This window comes from Erythranthe guttata, chromosome 5, assembly GCF_056151865.1.
Source record: "Erythranthe guttata isolate IM_541 chromosome 5, IM_541, whole genome shotgun sequence".
Lineage (NCBI taxonomy): Eukaryota > Viridiplantae > Streptophyta > Magnoliopsida > Lamiales > Phrymaceae > Erythranthe > Erythranthe guttata.
In genome coordinates this window covers 16,773,070-16,796,393 of record NC_142537.1, presented here as the reverse complement: position 1 = coordinate 16,796,393, position 23,324 = coordinate 16,773,070, and the positions used below count along the sequence as shown (strand labels likewise).

Sequence of the window (23,324 nt, the reverse complement as noted above, 5' to 3'; positions counted from 1 at the left end):
CCAACTAAGAAAAAATGAATAAATTATTAGTTTGATAATTTAATATTTTGCTAAATTAATATAATTTTGTCAATTACGACTCTATTAATTATAGATGTTTAAATGTATTAATAATAAATATGCATTATGCGGGAAATCAATTGCCCTTATAATCTTTGCAAGCTTGTGGAGCCATAATGCCAAACCTATCTTAGTAGTAATTAAGAAGACTATGGAAAGATTAATTACATTTACTTTAAAAAGACAATTTATTGTAATCTATGAAATTATAAATAAAAAAAAAAAAAAGAAAAAGAAAATCAAAATTTAAATTCATCCCGTGTATTTTTTTCTAAAATACCCTTATAATATAGTTTAAATCACTTGCATCCATTGAACTCTAACTTTATCAATATTGCACATTGACCCAGATTTAACAAATATATCACATTCACCACCATTTTCACTTTCTTTTTTAAATCAGAAAATGTTGTTTCTGAACTTTTTTTTCCGGCTAGTCGTCGGCGTTGACCGCCGGTGTCCGGTGTTGACCTTTTATTTTTCAATTTTTTTCCGAGGCCGGTCTCCGTCGTTGATTTTTTTTTTTCCTGAAAATTTTGACGGGCGGTGACGGTCAAAATTGATTAATTGTGGCTAAGTTAGAGCTAAAATCATGAAATTGGAGTTGAATTGGGGTTTGAAGGAGTTAAGAATAATTTTAGTATATATGAAAGAGTTTTCCTTATTACTAAATAAATTTTGAATAAAGTGGATATATCTGCCAGACAAAAAATTACGATATCCCAATTAAAAGTTTCTTATGTAAATTCGCCCTAAAAGTTAGGCAGTGACTATATCATAATTAGACTCTTCATTCCTCTTGCAACTGAAAAATAAATGTAATTAGAAGTAGTTGAATATTTAATAACAACAGCGAAGCCTATAGTATTCCATATTCTGGCTACGAAATTAATTCAATATTTTAATACTAAGTAACAATAAACATGCATTAATGTCTATTGTCTAGTCATCTTTTCTTTAGCAATGAATTGTTTTTTTTTTTTTTTTTATACAAATAGCAAGTTGCACACAAATTAGTTTATTTCAAACTCTTGCTTATAACTTGTTCGATTTCGTACAAAAGTTCGTTTCTTAATTCCGTTCGGGTTAATTTACCAAATTACCCCTTTGAAGGAGAGTCATCCATCTCGTTTTAGGGTTCGAAAAAATGGCTAGCTTCGCGTGTGCATCTTCACCCGGTTTGATCTTCAATAAGAGTAAAAAATCAAAAAACGGGGCTTCGCTCTTTCGTTTTGAGTCTAAGGGGTTCATTCCATTTTCAGGTACATATATATCAATAATTTTGTCCAACGTAACACTCTTTTTAAAATGCTTGATATTAATCCGATCGATAAATTTAGTTACGTAATTTTGATAAGCAGCAAAATTCCGAAAAGTTAAAGCGATGGCTTCTCCAACAGTTTCTGCTCCGAAGAGAGAAACGGATCCGAAGAAAAGAGTTGTCATAACCGGAATGGGCCTTGTTTCGGTTTTCGGAAGCGACATTGACACATATTACAATAAACTCCTTGACGGAGTGAGCGGAATCACTCCAATAGATAGATTTGATGCTTCGGAATATTCCGTTCGGTTCGCGGGGCAAATCCGTAATTTCTCTTCCGACGGATACATAGATGGGAAAAACGATCGTCGACTTGATGACACCTGGAGATATTGCTTGGTTGCCGGCAAGAGAGCCCTCGATGATGCTAGCCTTGGCAAACAAGTCCTTGAAAATGTGAGCAATTTTTTTTAAGGACGTCTCAATCGAGTATCTAAAACGAGTATTCGTATATTAGTACTAATTACGAAATACGAAATATCTATCGCTATAGTTGTGTCACTAATTCAAGATTTGCAACAAGAAACGAGTATGGTGATCCTAATTGCGAAATACAAAATATTATCACTTAATATAAGCATTCGATGATAATGTTCGATTTTGTGTAGTTCTAACTACACAAAATCGAACAAATATATAAAAAATAAATTACATATTAATTTTGTTAAAATTTGGGCAGATGGATAAGATGAGAATGGGAGTGTTGGTTGGATCGGGGTTAGGAGGAGCGACGACTTTCAGCAAGGCAATGGAAGCGTTAATTACGAGCGGTTACAAAAAACTAAGTCCGTTTTTCGTCCCTTACATAATCACCAACATGGGGTCTGCGGTACTCGCTATCGATACGGGCTTCATGGGTCCCGCTTACTCAATCGGGACCGCATGTGCTACCGCAAATAACTGCTTCTTTGCGGCCGCAAATCATATCCGAAAAGGCGACGCTGATGTCATGGTCGCTGGTGGGGCCGAGGCGGCCATCGTCCCAGCTGTGGTCGGAGGATTTATAGCTTGCAGAGCGTTGTCTCAGAGAAACGGTGAACCGGATAAGGCTAGTAGGCCGTGGGACAAAAATCGTGACGGTTTTGTTATGGGCGAAGGCGCTGGTGTACTGGTAAGAGCAACTCCAACCCATAAATATCAAAATGAATTATCAAATATTTATTTAATATTTTATATTTTAGTTTGATACCTAAATAAATTTATTTTCTCCAACCATAGTTATCAAATAGTTGCTAATTAAAAATAAATAATGTGATTATATATTTTAATTAACACATGTCATTTTCTAATTGGTTATTTTGGTGGTTAAGTTGTGTAACTTTCAATTGGTATTATTTCTTCCGGATGTATTTTTACATCCCAAAATTTAAAATATCAAAATAGAAACTCATTTGATAACTCCATTGGAATGGAAAATTTCTAACTTGAATTATCAAAATGGTAGTTAAGGGTTTTGATACCCCATTTAATAACTCTATTGGAGTTGCGCAAGAGCAACTCCAGTGGGAGTATTAAATGGATTATCAAATCCATACACCACCTTTTTGATATTCCAAAATTAATTTTTTTTATTCCAATGGGAGTATCAAAATGGGTAAGTATTTTGATATTCTACCTCTTTGAATGTAAAAATACATCCTGGAAATTGAGTTATCAAAAAAATAACTACCTAAACATCCAATCACAAAATGACAAGTGACAATTACAAATAAAACCACTAAAAAACTTCCAATTGATTATTAATTTTGATAACCATGGTTGGAATAGATAAATTGTAAATGAATATTAAAATACTGAAATGCTAAATCCCACACTAGTTTTACCAAATCATGCACAAACTAAAAATAGTTATCTCTCTAAAATATTCTCTTCTTTACATTTTTTTTCCTATTTTTTTCACAAAATCACACACTAAAAATATCCCTAGCATTCATAGTTCGAATTTGAGAAAAATATCCACGTGTCCAAACTAAAATAAAATTGGAATTTGAGAAAAAAAAAATCGAATCGATATGAATTTGAATAATTAAAAAGGCTTAATAATTGAATAAATATTAATAAAACTGAACTCATTTTTTATGACTATTCACGTAAAAAATTAATGAATTTGGGTGACTTTGATAAAATTATCTTAGAGAGAAGTTAGAAAAAATATGAGTAGAGAGATAATTTTTTTAAATTTATGTGTGGAATTTAGTAAATTTTAGTATGTGATTTAGTACACCCCATTAAAATATTATCTTAATTATCAAATGAGTATTTGATAATCCAATTTTGATGTTTAATATTGGAGTTGCTCTAATACTACTTACGTTTCTAAATAAGTAGTTTTGGATTATTTTTTGTTAAATTATCTATCACTTTAAAATTCAATGAAGCATTCTTTATTATTTATTTTCTCAATTTTGCCCTTATTATTCATAATTTATTGAGACATGATTAATGGCGCAACAATTAGTGGACGGGGGATTTTAGTCATTTTGCCCTATAATCCACGTACATTTGTTAGGTTTTTTTTTTTTTTTTTTAACAAAAACTGATACATATAAGTGGATTTTAGGGAGAAAATAAATGTAACTAGAAGCCCTTTTGATTAATTTTGCTTCCACTATTTCTCTCTGAACTAATTTAGAGAGATAAGTGAAAAATTAATAAAATGGTTGTTGATTTTAAATGCCTATGAATATCTACTCATCTGTTGAGACAGACTACGTGCTAACGACATTAGGTGTGGTAACAGAATTCTTGTGTTGTCACAGTAATAAACCTACTAAAAGCAGAATAAAGAACACAAGAATTTAATGTGGTTCGGATACAAATATACCTTACATCCACGAGGACTTGTAAAACTAGTTCAGATTTAAGTGTACATTAATAGGACTTAATAAAAACACTAAAGACTCTCTCTTTATGTAATATGCCGTTCTTGCACACGACTCGAACTTGTTGATAATCAAAGCAATTCCTCCATCCGTACTCTTGGACTTCCTCCAATGTTGAACTTCCTTCAAACGGCGGATCGACCTCTCCCGAGATCTTGTAAGCACTTCTCCCGAAACGCCGATCTTCTTTATGGTCTGGTAGAAGAAACCTGTTCTCTTGCGACACCTGATGTGCCGACAGGGCTGCAGCACGGGCTGCACCCTTCAAAGCCTTTATGCTGGGATTTTTCTTATTAAAGCTCCATAGGACTCATATGAGGTTGAGGGCCTTATATAGGCACGAAATCACCACCCTAAACCTAACTTGGGCCCTAAGAAATCGATTTAACTAGGTAATAGAATCCTAGTCGATTTCTACTTCCATTCTAGATAAGTACAAAAGATACCTAACTAGAATATAATACATCGAAATAAATCTAAGTCCTAATAAAAATATTACAAGAATAGGACTCTAATTAATTCCAAAATAAACATGGAAAACAAATCTTTGCCAATCTTTAGTTTCCACGTATGGCGGATTTCTTCAATCTTCACTAACAGAAATTTGGTGCCAACAATGGTAATTAACGGGTCTGTAATTTTAAAGTGACAGCTAATATGAGGTAAGTAAATTAAGTTCTACAAATGGACACTTCATTTGAAACAGAGGAGAGTAGATTTTTTATTTTCGTTAACATAAATTTCACTTTCTTTATCGCAATGCATTGTTCGTCTTTGACTTTCTAGGGGAAATTACAGTTTTCATCTCTCAAGTTTGAACCTATATTATATTTGCATTCTTCATATTCACAAAAAACACATTTGGCCCCTCATGTTCCAATAATTCAACACTTTTGGTCATTCCGTCAGTTCACCGTTAGTCCGTTAGTTAAGGCAGTGATGGGAACACGCTTGATTTCGTTAGTTTTAGCGGGAAATCGATGGAAAGGACTATAAGTGTTGAATTTTTAAAACATAAGGGCCCAAGTGTGTTTTGCTAAACACTAGGGTCCAAATATGAAATCGGTGCAAACTTGATCGACAAAAACTGTATTTTTCCCGACTTTCGATTATACAAAGTGTATGCTAATTATAAAAATGACATGATATTTACTTTTTTCATATAATATGATTAGTAATAAGAAGAAAAAAATTATATATCTTTTTACGAAAAAATGAATTAGTTAAAAGTATTGCAGGTTATGGAAAGCTTGGAGCATGCAAGTAAAAGAGGAGCCAATATAATTGCAGAGTACTTGGGAGGAGCTGTCAATAGTGATGCTCATCATATAACCGATCCTCGTTCCGACGGGCTTGGCGTTTCGTCTTGCTTAATCAAGGGTTTGGAATATTCTAGAGTATCCCCTGAAGAGGTTTTATTATTAGATCAGTTGTTTCGTTTATTTGCATCATTCGTAAAAACCGACTAATCGGAATATTTATAATTTTTTCTTTTTACAAATGACAGGTGAACTATATAAATGCTCATGCAACATCAACACCTGCTGGAGATTTGGCTGAGGTCAATGCCATCAAGAAGGTCTTTAAAAACACCTCTGAGATCAAAATGAATGCCACCAAGGTGACATATTTATTATTCCCTATTTATTTATTTATATGGTAAATTACGGTCACCTCCGAGGTATGATCAAATTACAAAAAAAACCATTTTGTTTGAGTATTTACAACCACCCCCTTCAACTATGAGTCTTCTTGCTCGTTCACCCTTATGGTGTCAAATTCAACACAGTCTTCTAGATTCCGTGGAATGTTCTCTAGTTTGTACTCGTTTTCTGCAAAAATACAGTTTGTGATGCACCACAATATGATATTTACAAGTCAAAAGATACATCTGATGATCATCTAGTTTCAAAATATGGAGCCCGAATAGGCTAAAACGGGTACAATTTGGAGAGTGTTCCATATAATCTAGAAGATTCCATTAAATTTGACACTGCAAGGGTAGACATGTAAGACGATTCATAGTTGAGGGGGTTGGTTGTAATTACTCAAACATGATGTTTTTTTATTTTTATAATTTGACCATACATCAGGGGTGGCCGTAATTTACCCTTATTTATAAAATAAAAGGATATAAAAGATTTTTTGATTGATTTTCTCGTTTTTCTGCCGTAGTCAATGATCGGGCACGGGCTTGGAGCTTCCGGTGGATTAGAAGCAATAGCAACTATTAAAGCAATCAATACTGGTTGGCTACACCCAACAATCAATCAATATGTAAAAAAACACAAATTTGATTTTTTTTCTTTGCAATTCATTGTGAATATTTTTTTTATCATGTCACATTTTTTTTCAATTTTTATTTATTTATTTGGACTTTTATATGGGCATAGGATTTGGAATCCGATGTCACAATCGATACTGTCCCGAATGTGAAGAAACAACATCAAGTAAATGTCGGTAGGTGAACTTGTTCCTTTAGCTTCGCCTAACCTATATAGTATTGAATTATGTGGTTCACAACTACAATACATTGAAAATGAAATATAATTTAGAGTTTTTATAAAATATTAGAAAACTACGAAGTTTTATTACGGTCGCTTGGATTAATTTGCTATTTAATTAAGAAATGTCACGGCAATCCTATTTTCTGATTTTTTGCAGCGATATCTAACTCATTTGGCTTCGGCGGGCATAATTCTGTAGCTGTCTTTGCATCATTCAGGCCTTGAAAAGAGTTGTGCAGAAAATTTGAGTCATCTTCAGTTTTTTAAGATAAGTAAATCGTTAATCACACAATTTGAAAGCAAACAAATTTTGAAGTATTTGCCTCAGGAATTTTGATTAATGTATGAACTTATTTGGTCTGGGAAAATTACATTTTTCATCCTCATATTTTATGTACTTTTTTAAAACTGTCCCTAAACATTTTAGTCCTTAATCATGCCATTTTTTGACAGAATTGGTCCCCGTTTATTTTCAGTTAAGTTGGATGGAAAATGGCATGTGCCTCTCACGGGCATTCAATTTTCAACACTACATGAAAATGGACTTTTAACAAAACGCATTGCGTGTTGTTAAAACCAAAAAAAAATTATTTAATTATTTGAATTAAAATTTAATATAAAATCGAAATCACGTAAATATCGATATTAATTGGATTCTATTTTCCTACAACAAATCACACGGATGTTTGAATTGAGGAAGGAAAGAACAGTGAAATTTACCAATTAGTGACATTGTTGGTTCACCCGTCGTTGACCGTTTATGACTAACGAAAATTACTTTTTTTGTGGCTAAAAATAGAATTTAGAGTTGGTTTGGGTTAGAATTATTATTATTATTATTATTATTATTATTATTATTATTATTATTATTATTATTATTATTATTATTATTATTATTATTATTATTATTATTATTATTATTATTATTATTATTATTATTATTATTATTATTATTATTATCATTATTATTATTATTATTATCATTATCATTGTTATTATTATTATTATTATTTATATTATATTTTCTATTAAAATACTAATATATTTTCTATAAATATATTTATATACTAATATATTTATATATTATCATATTTATTAATTAACACTAATATATTTTCTATAAATATGTTTATAAATTGGTAATCACATGAAATTAGCTAATATAATAATTTTATATGCTAATTATAAAATGGTGTTAATTACACCAAATTCTATTTTAATTTCTATATTTGATAGGAAAAATAGGATTTTGTGGAAAAAATGGTAAAATGGTGACAGGGTGCAAATTTTTTCACCAAAAAATTTGATGAAAATATAGGATTTGGTAATATGGTGATATAGTTTTTGACCGCAATGGGAGACTAAAACCAAATCATCATAATTTTAGGTGTAATGACGATTTAGTGATTTAGGCTGGGAGGTTAAAAACACCTAAATTAGGTGTAAACAATAGGAAATGGTGTAGGGTGGAAGATGGTGTAGGATACTAGGATCTATACTATGTATTTAATATTTAGAATTTATATTTATATTAATGAATCATATTTTATTTTAAATTTATTATCTATAAAAATTATGAATCTTAAAGAGGTTTATCCATTTTGTTACAGTTCTTGATGTATTTATATTGTACTGCTAATTTTACGAGTATGAAAAAAAAAAGAAAAAAAAGAAAAAAACAGGTGGAAATATGAAAAGTAAGCTAAGAAATGGAGGTGCGGGGAATCGAACCCCGTGCCTCTCGCATGCGAAGCGAGCGCTCTACCATATGAGCTACACCCCCTGATGAAAATATTATAATAATGAATTTAATTATAACTACTACCCAAAAATGTTTTCGTTATGTAGATTTTAAAGTGAGTCGTGTCGAAAGTGCAAACTTGTTTAAATTTGTTTTGTCACGTACACAAATATTTATATGAAATATCGTTAGTTGAACTTGATTCGTATTTGAAGCTCGTTTGAATTCAACTCAATTGCTAATCATCAACTTAGTTCAAACGAACTTGTACTGACAAACCTTACTCTACATCTTAACACATGATATATGGGAATCTAAACACATACTCGGAAATCTAACACACTAGGAATAAATTTTTTTCCAGGTTTTCAACGTATACAAACATGAATTACGTAAAAATTACAGATGATTGTATCAAAAAATTCGAACAGTTAATCTAGTGAAGGTGTAGGATCTACACCCTCAAGACCTCCTTTCAAGCCCAACTTCCTTGACCGTCAGAAAACCCATCGAACACCGGTTCTTCGTCGGAGAAGATGAATTTGACGAATGGAAAATATATATATATATATGAGAGAGAGAGAGTTTGGAAGAGAGTATAAAGTATTCTTTATTGATATTCAATCGTGTCTTTAATCGGACTTATTACAAGACTTTATATATGAATATCTTTCTAATGGCTTCTTAATTTAACTCGCCATTATTAGGTCGATATTTACATTGATTGGCCCATTACTAATAATAGTTTACATACTTTCCTTATCTATTTAGGAAAACTATCTTTGAGTCTTTTACTTCTAATAGCTCTCGTTCAGCTCGCCACCTACCCCGTTGATTTGTCTTTGGCATGTTCGGATGGGTTGGCGAGCTCATTAACAGCTTCTATTTTTTATGTGTATTGGGTCGATGGACCCAATAAATCTCTTTCAACCCATACATTTTATCCTTATACTATTTTAATAAGAGTAAAAAACAGTTTGCCCCCTAAACTAATGGTCGTTTTGCACTTTGCCCCCCAAACAAAAAAAAATTACACGGGTTTACCTATACTCGTTAGTCCGTTGCACGTTGCCCCCTAAACTCAATTTTCGGGCAATTTTGGACGGAATGTTATATCATGTGCGATGCACGTGTGATTTGCGGGGGTAAATTTGTCTATTCACTAAAATTCTATGTATTAAATATAAATTAATCATTAAAAAACAAAAAAAAAAATAATAATAAAAAAGAAAAAAAGAAAATTGTCATCTTCTTCCCCATTAACCCCATTAACCTCCCAAACCCATTTCCATGCCAAAAGAACAGAGAGCAACGAATGGAGCAATTAAACCTCATCTCCATCCATAACAAGATTTTCAATCAATTCTATGCAGGGATAATCCTGCAAAAAATCAGCCATATTCTCCCAATTTCCCTCTTTTCACCCCAAGCAATCTCGCCCCTTGAAGTGAAATTCAGGCCGAGAGAGAAAGCGAGTTTCGAGTCTGCTGAAGATTAAATGGCAGAGGCAAAAGGGTGAACGCAAAATAGGGAAAATTGAGTGTAGTAGAACATAAATTAATTGTCTTCGATCATTGTCTTCTACGAGATCTCGCTGCAAAGGCTTCATCAATGGCCGCAAAACCATTATCGGTGCTATTCGTTTGTTTCGGCAGTATCTATAGAAGCCCAGCCGCCGAGGGTGTCTTCAAACATCTCGTCAATCAAAATAATCTAGACCCCAAATTTTACTCATTCCGCCGCCGCCGTTTTGACGGGCTCCTTCCCCGGCCACAAGTTCCACGGCTTCGCATCCCCATTAGCCTCGTCTGCCGGCGCCGAAATGGTGGGAGGTTGTGGCCAGGGGTTTGGGCGATAGGTCTCGTTGTCGGAGTTGGGTCCAGGGTTGCTTTGGTAGAGTTGATTAGGGGAATTCCGACGGCGGGAGGAGTGGGAAATGGGAATTGGAGGCGACGCATAGGAGGAATTTGGGCTAAGCAAGGATCGGAAACAAGAATAAAAAAAATTACAAAAATTGATTCTCTGTAGTTGAGAATTAGAGAGAGAGAGAGAGAGATTTGGCAGATTAAAAAAATGAAAAATGAAAAGGAGAGATGAAAAAGAAAAAGGGAAAATTAAACTTTTAGTCAAGATGCGAGTGAATAGACAAATTTAACCCTATCAATTTCACATGTGGCGCGCGTGCACAGATTTCCAGTGAATTTTGCCGGAATATACCATTTTTTGGGCACCGTGCAACAAAAACTCGAGTTTAGGTAAAAATGTGCAAAAAAAATTTATTTGAGGGGCAAAGCGCAAAATGGATCATAGTTCAGGGGACAAACTGTTTTTTACTCTTTTAATAAACTCAATATGGGGAGTTCGGCCCAAACTTGCCAAATGATCCCATCATCTAGAATCCACATACTCGAACAGAAAAAAAACAATGTGTGTGGGGAAGTAAATTGAAGCTTCTTTATGATAAAATCATAAACAAAATAAGTATTTCAGACATGAAATAAAATTAGATTGTGTTGAAAAGATAAATAATTAATCTAATGCACATAAGTGCCTAATGGTTTCCCACTAAAAAAAATGGTAAATTACGGGCAGACCCGATTAAATTATGAAGAAAAAAAAACATTTATGTTTGGGTAATTTCAACTAACCCATTAACTAAGAATATTCTTACATGTTCACCCTTATAGTGTCAAATTCAACATATTTTTTTAGATTTCGTGGAATGTTTTCTAGTTTGTAGTCATTTGGTGTAAAAATGCAATTTCTGATAAACCACAATCTTATATTTATAAGCCAAGAGACACATGACGATTAATAATAAAATTCTTGATAATATATTCATCTGTTATATACAATATCTTCTTCCATAATTAATCGATAACACTAAACTTCAATTTTTAATTTGTAAAATAAAAAAACAAAAAAAAAAAAAAAGAAAAACACCAAACTATTGGATCCCAATCTTGTTCTTCTTCCACTTGTATGCAGCTTCCAATAATTGAAAATTTCTTCTCTGCATTTCTTCTTCTTGTGGAAGATCATCATCTTCAATCTCTATATGCAACCTTTTCTTTTTGAGTAATTTCTTCTTCGGCATCATCTCTAAAATAGCTTCGGCTCGTTCCGTTTCTCCCAAGAAATCCTCAAACTCGGCGAATTTCGTCCATGCACGGACGTTCTTCGGGGCCCACTCCAAGTACTTTTCGTATATCTTCCTGCATCTTTCTACATTACCAAGCTGCAGCTCCATCTCAACGTACTTGGTAAAGATCGTATCTTTTGGAGCCATTCCAATTGCCGAGCCCAAGATTTTCCGTGCCCTATCGATATTTAGCTGACGAACTTCGAATTGTGCAGCCATCAACCAAATCTTGGCAAAGGAGAACTTCTTATGAGGAATAGTTTTCAGGCACAAGGTGTACACATCCCTCGTGCGATCCGTATCTTGCGCATCGAGCTCTTCGTATAAAGCATAATTAATCCACAAGTATATGTACCTCTTCCAATAACGCTTCTCTTGTGAAGGAGGTACATTTGCGATAGCCCTTTCGTATAAATCCTCCATCGTTTGTTTATCCGCACCGATCTCTTCCACAAGTCGAATGTAATCGAACCAAATATCATAGTTAAGTGGATTCTTTCTCAACCCATCCTCGTACTCGAGCCTCCTCTTTACATAAATAGCATCCTCGAACCCCTTGTCGAAAGTAATAAACTTGTGATCCAACGCAAATAAATCCTTCGCCTCCTCAAAATCACCTTCGAAATTATCGACAGCCCTCTCGTAGCAATTCCTCGCACGCGCTATATCTCCGTATTTCATCTCGAATTTAACAAATCTGATCCATGCACCGACGTTGGGGTTACAATCGACAAAGCGCTCGAATATCGATCTCGCCCTTTCGATCTCGTTAAATCTCAACTCGAATTTGATATACGAAAGCCACGTTTCCTGATCGGGAGACCAATTCATCCACCGGTCGTAAATCTGCCTAGCGCCAGCGTAATTCCCTAGCATGAACTCCATGTGGATGTATTTATACCACAGTTGGTCAACCCTAGGCAACAATTCCGTTGCTCGGTCCCACACGTTACGTGCGTGATCGATGAACTTGTTCTTCATCTCGAAAGAAGCGTACTTCAACCATAACGTGTGGTCTCTGTAATCCACCTCCAACGCTCGCTCCCACACGGATCTCGCACGATCGAAATCCTTTTGCGATTCTTCCCAATTGGCGTACTTGATCCACACGCTTTTGTTCCAACGCACCCTTCGGATTAAATCTTCAAACTCTTTTCTTTTTCGGAGACGATAATCTCCAAGCTCAGCCGAGTCGGTGATTCTCTGCTTCGGTGGCCGGATTTCGGCTTCTTGAAGTTCGCGTGCCTCACGGATTATTTGCTCGGCAGTGATCTGAATCGGAGCTGCGTTCTTGTTCTTCACGCGCCTTGCCATGGTGGTTTAAAGCACAAAGGAAGGAAACAGAGAGAATAAATTAAATTAATTATTTGTCGATCTGATTATGATAACTGAAGGAACGTATGCACGTATATATATATAGGTATACTTGGGATTCTTGTCAAACAAGGATTCCGATATTCATTGGATTCTATTTTCCTTACAATAAATCACACGGCTGTTTGAATTGAGGAAGGAAAGAACTCCTTTTTGGTCGAATTACATTTTTGGCCCCTCAACTTTATGCTAATTACACTTTTCGTCCCTCGTGTTCCGAGATGAACAAATTTCACCCCGAATTTCCTAATTTGTAACATTTTTGGTCCCCCCGTCACTACACCGTTTGTGACTAACGAAAAATACCTTTTTTGGGGCTCAAAGTAGAATTTACAGTTGATTTGGGTTTGAAATAGAACTAAGGTCTATTTTATTTTTAATTAGATTATTTTTTATATTTAACTTTTAAAATAATATTTTATATTTATTAATTGCCCTTATGTTATTTAAAAAACAATAGAGACTACATTACAGGATCCTTCCTAAGGTAAGGTCTAATTACGAAAATTCCCTCATATTTGCGTAATTACGAAAACTCCCTTGAGGTACATTGCCGCCTTACACCGCCCCCGGCGGTGTTACTTTTGACTAAAACAATAATATATTGATAATTACCCTAATACCCCTCATAAGAAAGAAGTAAAAGCGATGATTTCTCTAATCGCATTGGGATTGCTTTTTTTTTTATTTTCTTTTTTTTTTTACGATTTATTTATATTTAAAATATACTTTTTTTGCATTTCATTTGTTTAATTTTGAATTATTATTCAAAATTTATTAAAAAATTATGAAAATATTAGTAACCTAAAATAAGAAATACAATAATATTTCCAAAATATGTAGAATTGATTTAATTATATAAAAAAATATATAAAACATAAACAAAAATAATACAAAACAAATAAAACTCTTAATGTTACAAGATATGTTTATTTTTTTTTAATATATATTTTCTGTTTTCATTGAAGAATAAAGAAATACGGTATAGTTTTATAGTTAAAAATAACTACACATTTTTTTAGATATTTAACCCCTACTTAACTAGTATACTTCAAATAACCTTTTAATGATAAAAATGACATTTTAGAGGAGTATTCCATGAAATAAAAATGATTCGGTTTAAACTTAAAAGTAACAAGGTAGGGGGTTGTGTAAGACCGTAATATATGTCAGGGGAATTTTCGTAATTACACAAATGTGATCGGGATCTTCGTCATTGGATCTTACCTCAAGGGGTTTATCGTAATTTGACATTAGTTCCTTGCATAATTGGGGTGGTGGGATTCAACCTGAGTGGAATAAGAACGGCGGTTGTGTTTTTCCAAAGAGGTAGAGAAGTTGTGACTTGTGCGGTCTTGCAAGGAAATCCCATGTATTTCAAGATAATTGGTTTTACGAGTAATATTATTAATTAAGGGATTATTTCACAAAACCCCCTCATCACAAAAGTCCAATTATAAGGAGCCCAAATTTATTTCTTATTTTTAAGATAAATTCAAAACAACTTTTATTAATAAAAATTAATTAATTATCACAATTATACCCTTACCTTATTATAACGTATGTTAGGGTTGAATATAAATATATCACATTCTCAATCTCACCCACAAATCTCGCTCCACGAATCTCGCCCTTAAACATAACGTGTTTCTCTTTTTTTTTTTTTTCTTCTCTAGATTTTTTTTTTATTTTTATTTTCTTTTCTATTCACCGATGCAGATCTCCTTCCATTCGCCTCTTCTTCTCTCCCCACTGACGCTGCCCCAACCCCACCCGACGATGCCCCGGCTGCCGTCTGAGCCGCCTCCCGACGCCGCCCCATCCGCCGCCCGGCGCCGCCCCCCAGCACTCGCCCGTCCCCGCCCCAGCCCCCTTCCCTATTTCCTCTCTCTTCACCGTCGTCGAACGATATCTATGGGTGGTTGAAAAAGGTAAATATGTGCCGAATACTACATCGATTTTACTAATCGGCCCAAAAGCTTCCGGAAAAAGTGATCCATTCTTGTTAGGCGTGTGGGGTTTTCAATGTGCATAAACGGTTTTTAGTTTTGTGGGCGTGTGTGGGTTTCAATGTGCATTCTCGGGGTTTAGATTTGTGTAATACACTTTGAAACATGTCGTTTATTCGGAAGTATGTGGTGTTCGATTTTAATTATAAGGTTGTAGTGTTTTTTAGTATGACAATTGTACTATGTTTTTTTTTAGTGTTGTGTTGACGTCCTGGTGGTTTTCTTAGTTATTTGGTTTACATGTGTGTGTTTGTGTTGTGTGGTGTCTGGGTGGTATTCATTTTTATTCGTTTCACATATGTGCGTGTGTGTTTTTGTTCCATGTATTTTGTTGGTGGTGAGTACCAACAATTTTCACATGGGTTTTGGATATAGTGTATATATACAGCTTTTTAATGTGGTTTTAAATAGTGGTTTTGATTCTGTGGTTTTTGCATCTGTGTGACTGCATTGTTTCCTGTATTATTGTTAATTGTTGGGTTGTTTGAGTTTACCGTCGACTCGCCCAAGATATTCCTCTATAACCGGCATCGTCAACAGAGATGAGAAAAATATGGCGATTGAGAGAGGAGAGAGGCGGTGTGGGTTGTCGTAAAGATTAATGACGGAGATTTGTAGGGTTTTAATTACGAAAAAAAAATAGAGGTTTTTATAATAGTGTATAAAATGCTAAAATGAAGAAAGAAAAGAAAATAAGACAAAAAGATTTTCTGAAGAAAAAAAATAAAAAATATTTGATGAAAATATGAAAATATTAAATGCATAATAAATAAAATGATAAATGCAATTTGAAATTTACTTAATACATATTTCGAATTTGTAAGTAGATGTGCAATTTTGGAATGAATTTTGTGAAGAATGTGAAACAAAAGTTTAGTTAGACTTGTCATTTAGTTCAAATAAGTTTTGACACTAGGAACCTATATCCTAAGACCCATTTTTTTTTAAATGTTTACTTAACTTATATAGTTATATTAATGTTCACTTAATTTCGAGATAAATCACAAATTAATAGCCAAATAATTCAATTATTACTTGCTCCAAAAGGCGAAATCCCTCGCCCCCAGGGCCCCCATCCCTTGGCCCGACAAGGATTGATGGAGAAATGTAAATCATGGTAACTCAACGGCCCGTTAAGGTAGCGGACCCGGACCTGGTGCCCACAAGGAACCAATCTCATTGGAGTTGAAATTCCCACACTGCGGCTGCCAGGATTCGATCCTAGGACCTTGCTCCAACTTACCACCTTCGGAACCAGTTGAGCTACACCCATGCGGGCATTCAATTATTACTTTGGTTCCCAAATCGAGGTCCATAACATATTTTGGCTTTAAAAATGCGTTTAATGGATTAATCAAAAAAATAAGTAATAAATTCTTCTCTTTTAAATTAGCTAATTTGGCCCATATTTAGCCTAAATAAATCAAATGGCGTGTCTAAAAGTCCATCAGCTTATAAAAAGAGACTTTCAATTCATACAAATGCAGAGTCACACAAACACGTATCGAGCCCTCAACCTCGTCTCGAATTAACATATTTGAATTCGACATGTTCATATTTATTCAATTCAAGAAAAAAACTTCTAAGCCCTTGAATCGATCTTAGAATAGGAAAAAAAATCACGGAAATCCCCAGAGATTGTAATCCATTTCTTTAATTAATAAATTCATTTATTCCCTAGTTTTCTTGTCTTTTTTTTTTTATTATAATTTTGCAGACTCGGTAAATTTGTAGTTAACACCTACTCGAATGAATTTATGGTTTTGTTGAGTGAGCATCCAATATATTATAGGGTAAATTACAACCACCCCTGAGGTATAATCAATTTATGAAAAAAACCCCTTTTGTTTAGATAATTACGTCTACCCCTCAGCTATAATTTTTTCTTACATCTCCACCCTTATAGTGTCAAATTCAACATAATCATCTAAATTTCATGAAATGTGCTATAGTTTGTACTCGTTTTGTGTAAAAATACAGTTTCTGATGCACCACAATCTGATATATACAAGCTTAAAAACACATATTACGATCATCTTGCTTAGATTGCGGAGTTCGAATAGGATAAAACGGGTACAAAAGTGAAAATAATCCATATAATCTCGAAACTTCCACGAAATTTGAAACCGCAAGGGTGGACGTGTAAAAAGATTTATAGTTGAGGGGGTGGTTGTAATTATCCAAACAAGAGGAGTTTTTTTGTAATTTGACCATACCTCAAGGGGGTGATTGTAATTTACCCTATATTATAACTACGAAATAATGTTATTATTTTGTCTACTATTTAAATAGAAAAATTATAAAAGATGCATATGATTGAGACTTTTGTATGGTCTAATTATCTATACTATGTATTTTAATATTTATAATTTATATTTTATACATAAATTATATTTTATTTTAAATTTAGAGTGATGCTATTTCTACCTCCAAAGTATCTCAATTCACCACCAAAGTAAATAAAATGGCATAAATATCCCTCAGATTTATAATATACCACCATTCCTTATATTCGTTTAATCCCCATGTGTTCTAAATTAATTCTATTTTATTTTTTTTTTATTTTTTTTTAATTTTTAATTTGTTTTTTTTTTTTTTTTTTGCAATGAATAATTTATTACAAGATATTCAAACTTCCATATTAGATGACGTACAGATTATATAATTTTTTTTTAGAAAACAAAATTATATTAAACCAAATTTGTCAATATTCGAGAGAAAATGGTTAGTTTTTTTTATAAATATTTTAATTAATTTAATGGTAGACGGTTTATTAATTTATAAAAATATATAGATGAAAGAACAAGAAATGGGCAAAATAGGAAATATATTTTACTTGATGGTGAAATAAAATATTTTGAAGGTAGAAATAGCACATCTCTAAATTTATCATCTATAAAAATTATGAATCTGAAAGAGGTTTATCCGTTTTGTTACAGTTCCTGATGTGTGTTAATATTGTACTGTTAATTTTACGAATATGAAAAAAAAAAAAAAAAAAAAAAAAAAAAAAAAGAGGTGCAGTTATGTAAAAGTAAGCGAAAAAATGGAGGTGCGGGGAATCGAACCCCGTGCCTCTCGCATGCGAAGCGAGCGCTCTACCATATGAGCTACACCCCCTGATGACAATTAATTAATAATAAATGTAAAAGTAAGATAAAACAAATTCCATTTTTTTTCTTCAGATTTCGCTTCTTCACGGGACTTCATTTCTTTCTTGTAGGCATCTTTTTATGCAATTTCCCATTCTTCATATTTTTCTTAAGGCAAATTAAGGCCACCCATCATATATGGTTAAATTATAAAAAAAAAAACTCATTTTGTTTAAATAATTACAAGTTTACGACAACCTCCCTCAACTACTTATTGTCTTCCATGTCCACACTTATGGTATTAAATTTATCTACTAAATTAGAGGGGTTTTCGTAAGACAATACATAATTGAGAGACGTAGTTATAATTACCCTAACATAAGGAGTTTTTTCATAATTTGACAAGGGTGGTCGTAAATTTGCCTTTTGCTTTCCTTTTCCTTTTTTTCTTTTTTGTCTTTTTTTTAGGAAGAGAGCTTGGGAGAAGTAGCAAATAATAATTGATAGGAGTAGTTAACAAGTGCATGTGAGTATTGGCTAGGTGAGGGAGATTTGATACATGCGAGTAGACACGGCCATGGGCCGGTTTTGGGCCCGGAACCGGCCCGAACCGGCCCGTTGACCGTGTGAACCGGCCCGGAACCGTGAACCGGCCCGTCCTACCCGGGACGGGCCCGGTTCTTAGATTTGGTGAACCGTCGGGCCGGCCCGGCGGTTCACCCGGATTTAAAAAAAAAAAAAAAAATCAAAAAAATTCAAAAAAAAAAGCAAATAACGGCTAGTGAACCGGCCCGAACCGGCCCAAGTGAACCGGCCGTTATTTACTTTTTTTTGAATTTTTTTTCCCCCCCAATTTTTCCTATAAATACCCTCACGAGAGAGAGAGAGAGAGAGAGAGAGAGAGAGAGAGAGAGAGAGAGAGAGAGAGAGAGAGAGAGAGAGGTCACTAATAATTACACAAGATCCATAATCAAAAACCAGAGTTTACAAAACTTCACACACACACACACACACACACACACACACAGTTAAAAGCATTACTATTATCCAGATTTCGGTTTTTTTTTAAACATAAATAGCTCGATAACTTACTCCGGGCGCTTCCTCTTCTTAGCAAGATTCTCAAAAACCTGCTGCACATCTGCAGTCGTGATAGCCTTCGAAGGGTCCGAAGATTCCTACAAAAGTAAAACATAAAAAAATATATATTGTGAAAACCCGAAAAAATTACGTACATTTTTTTAATTATAGTGTAGCCATACATACCAGAAACGAAAAGAGTTCATTCTTCATATCAGCAATTCCACTAAGTATCTCCATCTTCTCAACATGACCTAAATTATTCAGAAAGTTCATCTCAACGCCCTCTTGCCTCTCCATATTCTCGTTTCTTTTCTGCTTCGCCATTCTCTCGTACTCAGCAATCGAATCCTCTTTATCAAGCAAGTAGCTAATTCCCTTATGTGCGTAAAACTCCGAGCATTTCACGCACCTACATAGAACTTCTCTCCAGTTTTTAGAAAGAAAAAACGGCTTTTTATCGCCTTCAGACTCAGTTGGCGAATTTCCTATAACTTCTCCGATAACACACTTTCCACTTGGGCCCGCAACTTCAGTACAAACCTTAAGTTCACCTTCATGATTGGTTAAACTCGAAGAACTCCCATTCTCCATCTTGCCTGAAGATATCATGTGTGAATTGTCTAAAATAGCCTTTTCCTTTCCAGTATCCGAAGTGTTCGATACTGAAATGATTTGAGGATAGCAAGTTAGAAAAGAACAAACGACTGCACACCCTTGGCATATAAAATCCTCGTATAGAGGCTCGCCTTCTTCATCTCTTGGAATCTATATGACAACATAAATATTTCACATAAGAAAAAAATTGGCGATATTTATCACTTACAATAAGTACGTTTATGTAACATCGAATTGAATTCAAGACAAAAAAAAATTATGGACACTGACCTTGTCAGAAGACTGAAGACCGATATGCTCCTCGTGAAACCAGTCCTCGCAAATGCAGCACTGAATCATCTCGACCTGCTCTTCAACGTTAGGATCGGGGTACGGCAGATCGCAGGTGCAGTAAGTACCTTTGAAATTGTGGTTGTACAGATTCTCTGAATTCTCTACGTCTTTGCTCGCCGAGAGCTTGCAGAAGAATTCCCCGAATTTCGAATTCCCACAATCACACCTGAAGTTTCTTTTCGTCCATAGTTCCACAATCTAGTTCAAACAGAAAATAATAAACACCATCACAAAAAAAAAAAAAAGATACGAGTAGTTTAACTCTTTCGCCATATTAAAATATAAAAGGAACAAACGGCATATAGAGATAACATACTTCCCTCTCCAAACAATGAATGCTTGCCTAAAGAATATTGAAAGAAATATACTACGGTGTACTACGCAGCATAAACGAATGCATCTTTGCAAAGTTAAAATATAACAAAGTACCTCATGGCCCTCGTGGCAAGACAAAGAACAGGCTGTGCAGACACCCGCATTCCCCTCGGGTGTGCAAGTCAAACACGAGAAAATTGCCTGTCTCTTAACATATCCTTTGCTATAGGTACACTCCTTGCCCTCGTCACCTCCCAGGACCAAATCTGCTTCCTTTAGAATTTATTTACGTGGGTACGAAAAGAAAAAAACAGCAAGTGAAAACACCATAAAAGAGAAAGGAGAAGAGAATAGCATGCAGAATTAACGGAATACGAGATTAACAACTCCACGCAGCTAGTAACATTTCAGTAAAGCATGTCGTATCGATGACAGAGTAGATGGTTAGTGGATAATAAACTATTCAAAACAATAGATATAGATCGAATTCAGTGCTGACTTATATCATATTTGCACAAATTAAATTGCTGACTTCATGTCAACCGTACGGAGCTATATATAAATATCTCGCAGCACGTTAACTCATGTGTACAAGAGCACACGTGAAACCATGAAAGCGTTATTAACTGTCTGTACGGACAATAATGAACTGAAAGATGAATGGCATGCTTTCATAATTATTAAAACATTACTAAATAAACTATACATACAAATCTTAAGAAATAGGATAGCTTCTTGGTACTATATTAATGCATTCATGATTTCGTTATTTCGTGAGAATAAACTTCTATATCAAGAACATCTAGATGTATAAACTGTGAATATTTAAGGAATTTGAGCCTTCAATAAGTTAACCACCATAAAAGGTAGCTAAGAGCCTAAGCATGAGATACTTTCATATAGAAAGTTAAAAATACAATAAATTCTTGGCAGAAAATGGCAAGGAACGTAAACAAACACATATATGACGAAATGCGACTTCTACAGTAACTACGATAGCTAATAAATATTATGGGTGTTCCTAATTGTGTTTTTTTCTTCCAAACTAAATCCAGTTTGTGCTGACATTGATTGACCAGGGAACACGATACCCAATAGCCTCGTTATTTAACACCCATGAATAACCATAAATTGGACAGAGTAAGTAACATCAGATCAACAACAATTACTGCAGCCGCTATTCAAGAAACAGTTGTTAGCATTTCAGATGTCAGTAAACCAAATTCAAGGACATTAATTACCCTTAGTGAACTGGTGCATAACTAAAATTATTTGAATACCGAATCGGGATTCCCCTCCTTCGTGCCCTAGAACTGCATTTTCGAACGAGCAATTGCACCAAATATTCTAGAACTCGACACTTAAATTGCAGTCACTAATCAATTCTTTTCACTGTCTTGAAATGTTTTAGCATGGTTCCTATTTTTCATGCCCTAGAACTGCATTTTCGGACAAGCAATTGCACCCAAAAGTTCTAAATTCGACACTAATCATTTATTTTCACTTTCTTGAAATGTTTTAGCACGGCTCCTATTCAAATTTGAGTACCTAGAAGTAAAAAAGGCCCAAATTTCACTCTTCCCAATAAACAAATTCCGAAATTCTACACTCTCAAATATTTACACAAACGTATTGATTTTACACAAACGGGAAGAAAAAACATCAAAGAGTAATCATAATTGATTTTTCATGAAAAAATCCGTAAGCACCCACTCACCAGTTCCTCTTCTTCAACAGCTTTTAGATAATCCCCAATTGAAATCGTGGGTTCGGCATCAACCTCATCGTCAAACACGTCAGCCATATTGTCTGCAAACCCTTTAAACAAAAACATTCAATCAAATTGGTAACTGAAATCCTCCTCGTACATGCCAATTACCTTTTCTCTTTGATCTTATATGAAAATTAAAAAGGAACTTACGTTTCTAAAGATCCCTAAAGAGAACGAACCCGCCAAAATGAAATTTATCTTCGAGAATACGCGATGGGGGTGAAATTGGAGGAGTTAAGATGCCATCGTGAGATAAAGTTAAGGAGTGATGGGGGTTCTGAAATTGCGCGAGGGAACTTAGGGTTCTTTGTAAAAATCGAAATGAATATGTTTGGGGTGAAAATTTAGGGCTGGAAATAAATTTTCCCGCCAAATTTAGCCCCAATTTTTTGGGCTCTATTGAAAAGTGAGACACGGGGAGACCAGATCTGCCTTAACTGTTGGGCCTTAACTGCCCATAATTGAGTCCAATTAGATTATGAAATTAACCTAAAACTCCATAGAGCCCTGATGTAAGGTATAATTACGAAAAGACCTCTTTTGTTTGTATAATTAGAACCATCCCCTCAATTATGCATATGCTTACACGTCAAGTCCACCTTTACCTAGGGGTGTTCATATGGTCGGTAAACCGATCGAATCGAACCAAACAAAAATTCGTACATATCGATTACCCGACCGCTAATTCGGTGTAGTATTCAAAAAGTTGCGGATGTTTGCCACGCTGAAAAATCAACTTCAATAACAAAAGGAAAGTATGTCCAACAGTGCTTTCAGATTATAGCTTAAATAAAATTTATTTTAAAATAAATAAAATACCGACTGATTCTGCAAATATCTAAAAACATATTATAAGTAAAATAAAATAAAAAAGAAAAAAAAACTCGGAATATATTTCCAAAGGCTTTAGCAAACACTTGTAATTAATCTTTGAAGTCAAACTCTATAACAGGTATCAACATCATAAGAAAAATTTCATTGAAATTTAATACTGATTTATTGTAGCTAGTCCAATAATTTGTCACCACTACTTGTAAATTATGATTGAATTTTGAATAACAGTTTTAGAAACTGTCAAA

At 34.1% G+C, this 23,324-nt stretch overlaps 2 protein-coding genes, 2 non-coding genes and 1 pseudogene across 5 annotated transcripts; 1 reads left to right on the top strand and 4 right to left on the bottom strand.

Moving 5' to 3' along the window:
- The first annotated feature begins 1,080 nt into the window (after positions 1-1,080).
- On the top strand, positions 1,081-7,218 carry LOC105970261 (3-oxoacyl-[acyl-carrier-protein] synthase I, chloroplastic-like). Its single transcript, XM_088817826.1, has 8 exons — positions 1,081-1,322; positions 1,422-1,777; positions 2,061-2,492; positions 5,502-5,675; positions 5,771-5,884; positions 6,439-6,540; positions 6,657-6,723; positions 6,928-7,218. Exons 1-8 carry the CDS (start codon positions 1,208-1,210, stop codon positions 6,993-6,995), a joined length of 1,428 nt encoding a protein of 475 aa, XP_088673952.1. The 5' UTR covers positions 1,081-1,207; the 3' UTR covers positions 6,996-7,218.
- A 1,262-nt stretch (positions 7,219-8,480) lies between these two features.
- On the bottom strand, positions 8,481-8,553 carry TRNAA-CGC (transfer RNA alanine (anticodon CGC)). Its single transcript has one exon. It is a non-coding gene; the product is annotated as a tRNA-Ala (tRNA).
- Positions 8,554-11,450: 2,897 nt separating this feature from the next.
- On the bottom strand, positions 11,451-13,001 carry LOC105955065 (uncharacterized; annotated as a pseudogene).
- A 5,082-nt stretch (positions 13,002-18,083) lies between these two features.
- TRNAA-CGC (transfer RNA alanine (anticodon CGC)) lies at positions 18,084-18,156 on the bottom strand. The gene has a single exon. It is a non-coding gene; the product is annotated as a tRNA-Ala (tRNA).
- A 915-nt stretch (positions 18,157-19,071) lies between these two features.
- LOC105955110 (PHD finger protein-like protein) lies at positions 19,072-22,628 on the bottom strand. 2 transcript variants are annotated; one of them, XM_012978809.2, is made up of 6 exons: positions 22,396-22,628; positions 22,192-22,292; positions 20,589-20,747; positions 20,097-20,357; positions 19,395-19,976; positions 19,072-19,306 (listed from the first exon to the last, which is right to left on the bottom strand). In XM_012978809.2, exons 2-6 carry the CDS (start codon positions 22,276-22,278, stop codon positions 19,217-19,219), a joined length of 1,179 nt encoding a protein of 392 aa, XP_012834263.2. In that variant the 5' UTR covers positions 22,279-22,292; positions 22,396-22,628; the 3' UTR covers positions 19,072-19,216. The 2 variants fall into 2 exon arrangements, with proteins under 2 accessions (XP_012834263.2, XP_088673951.1); XM_088817825.1 differs by having other exon boundaries at positions 22,192-22,283.
- Between the last annotated feature and the right edge of the window lie 696 nt (positions 22,629-23,324).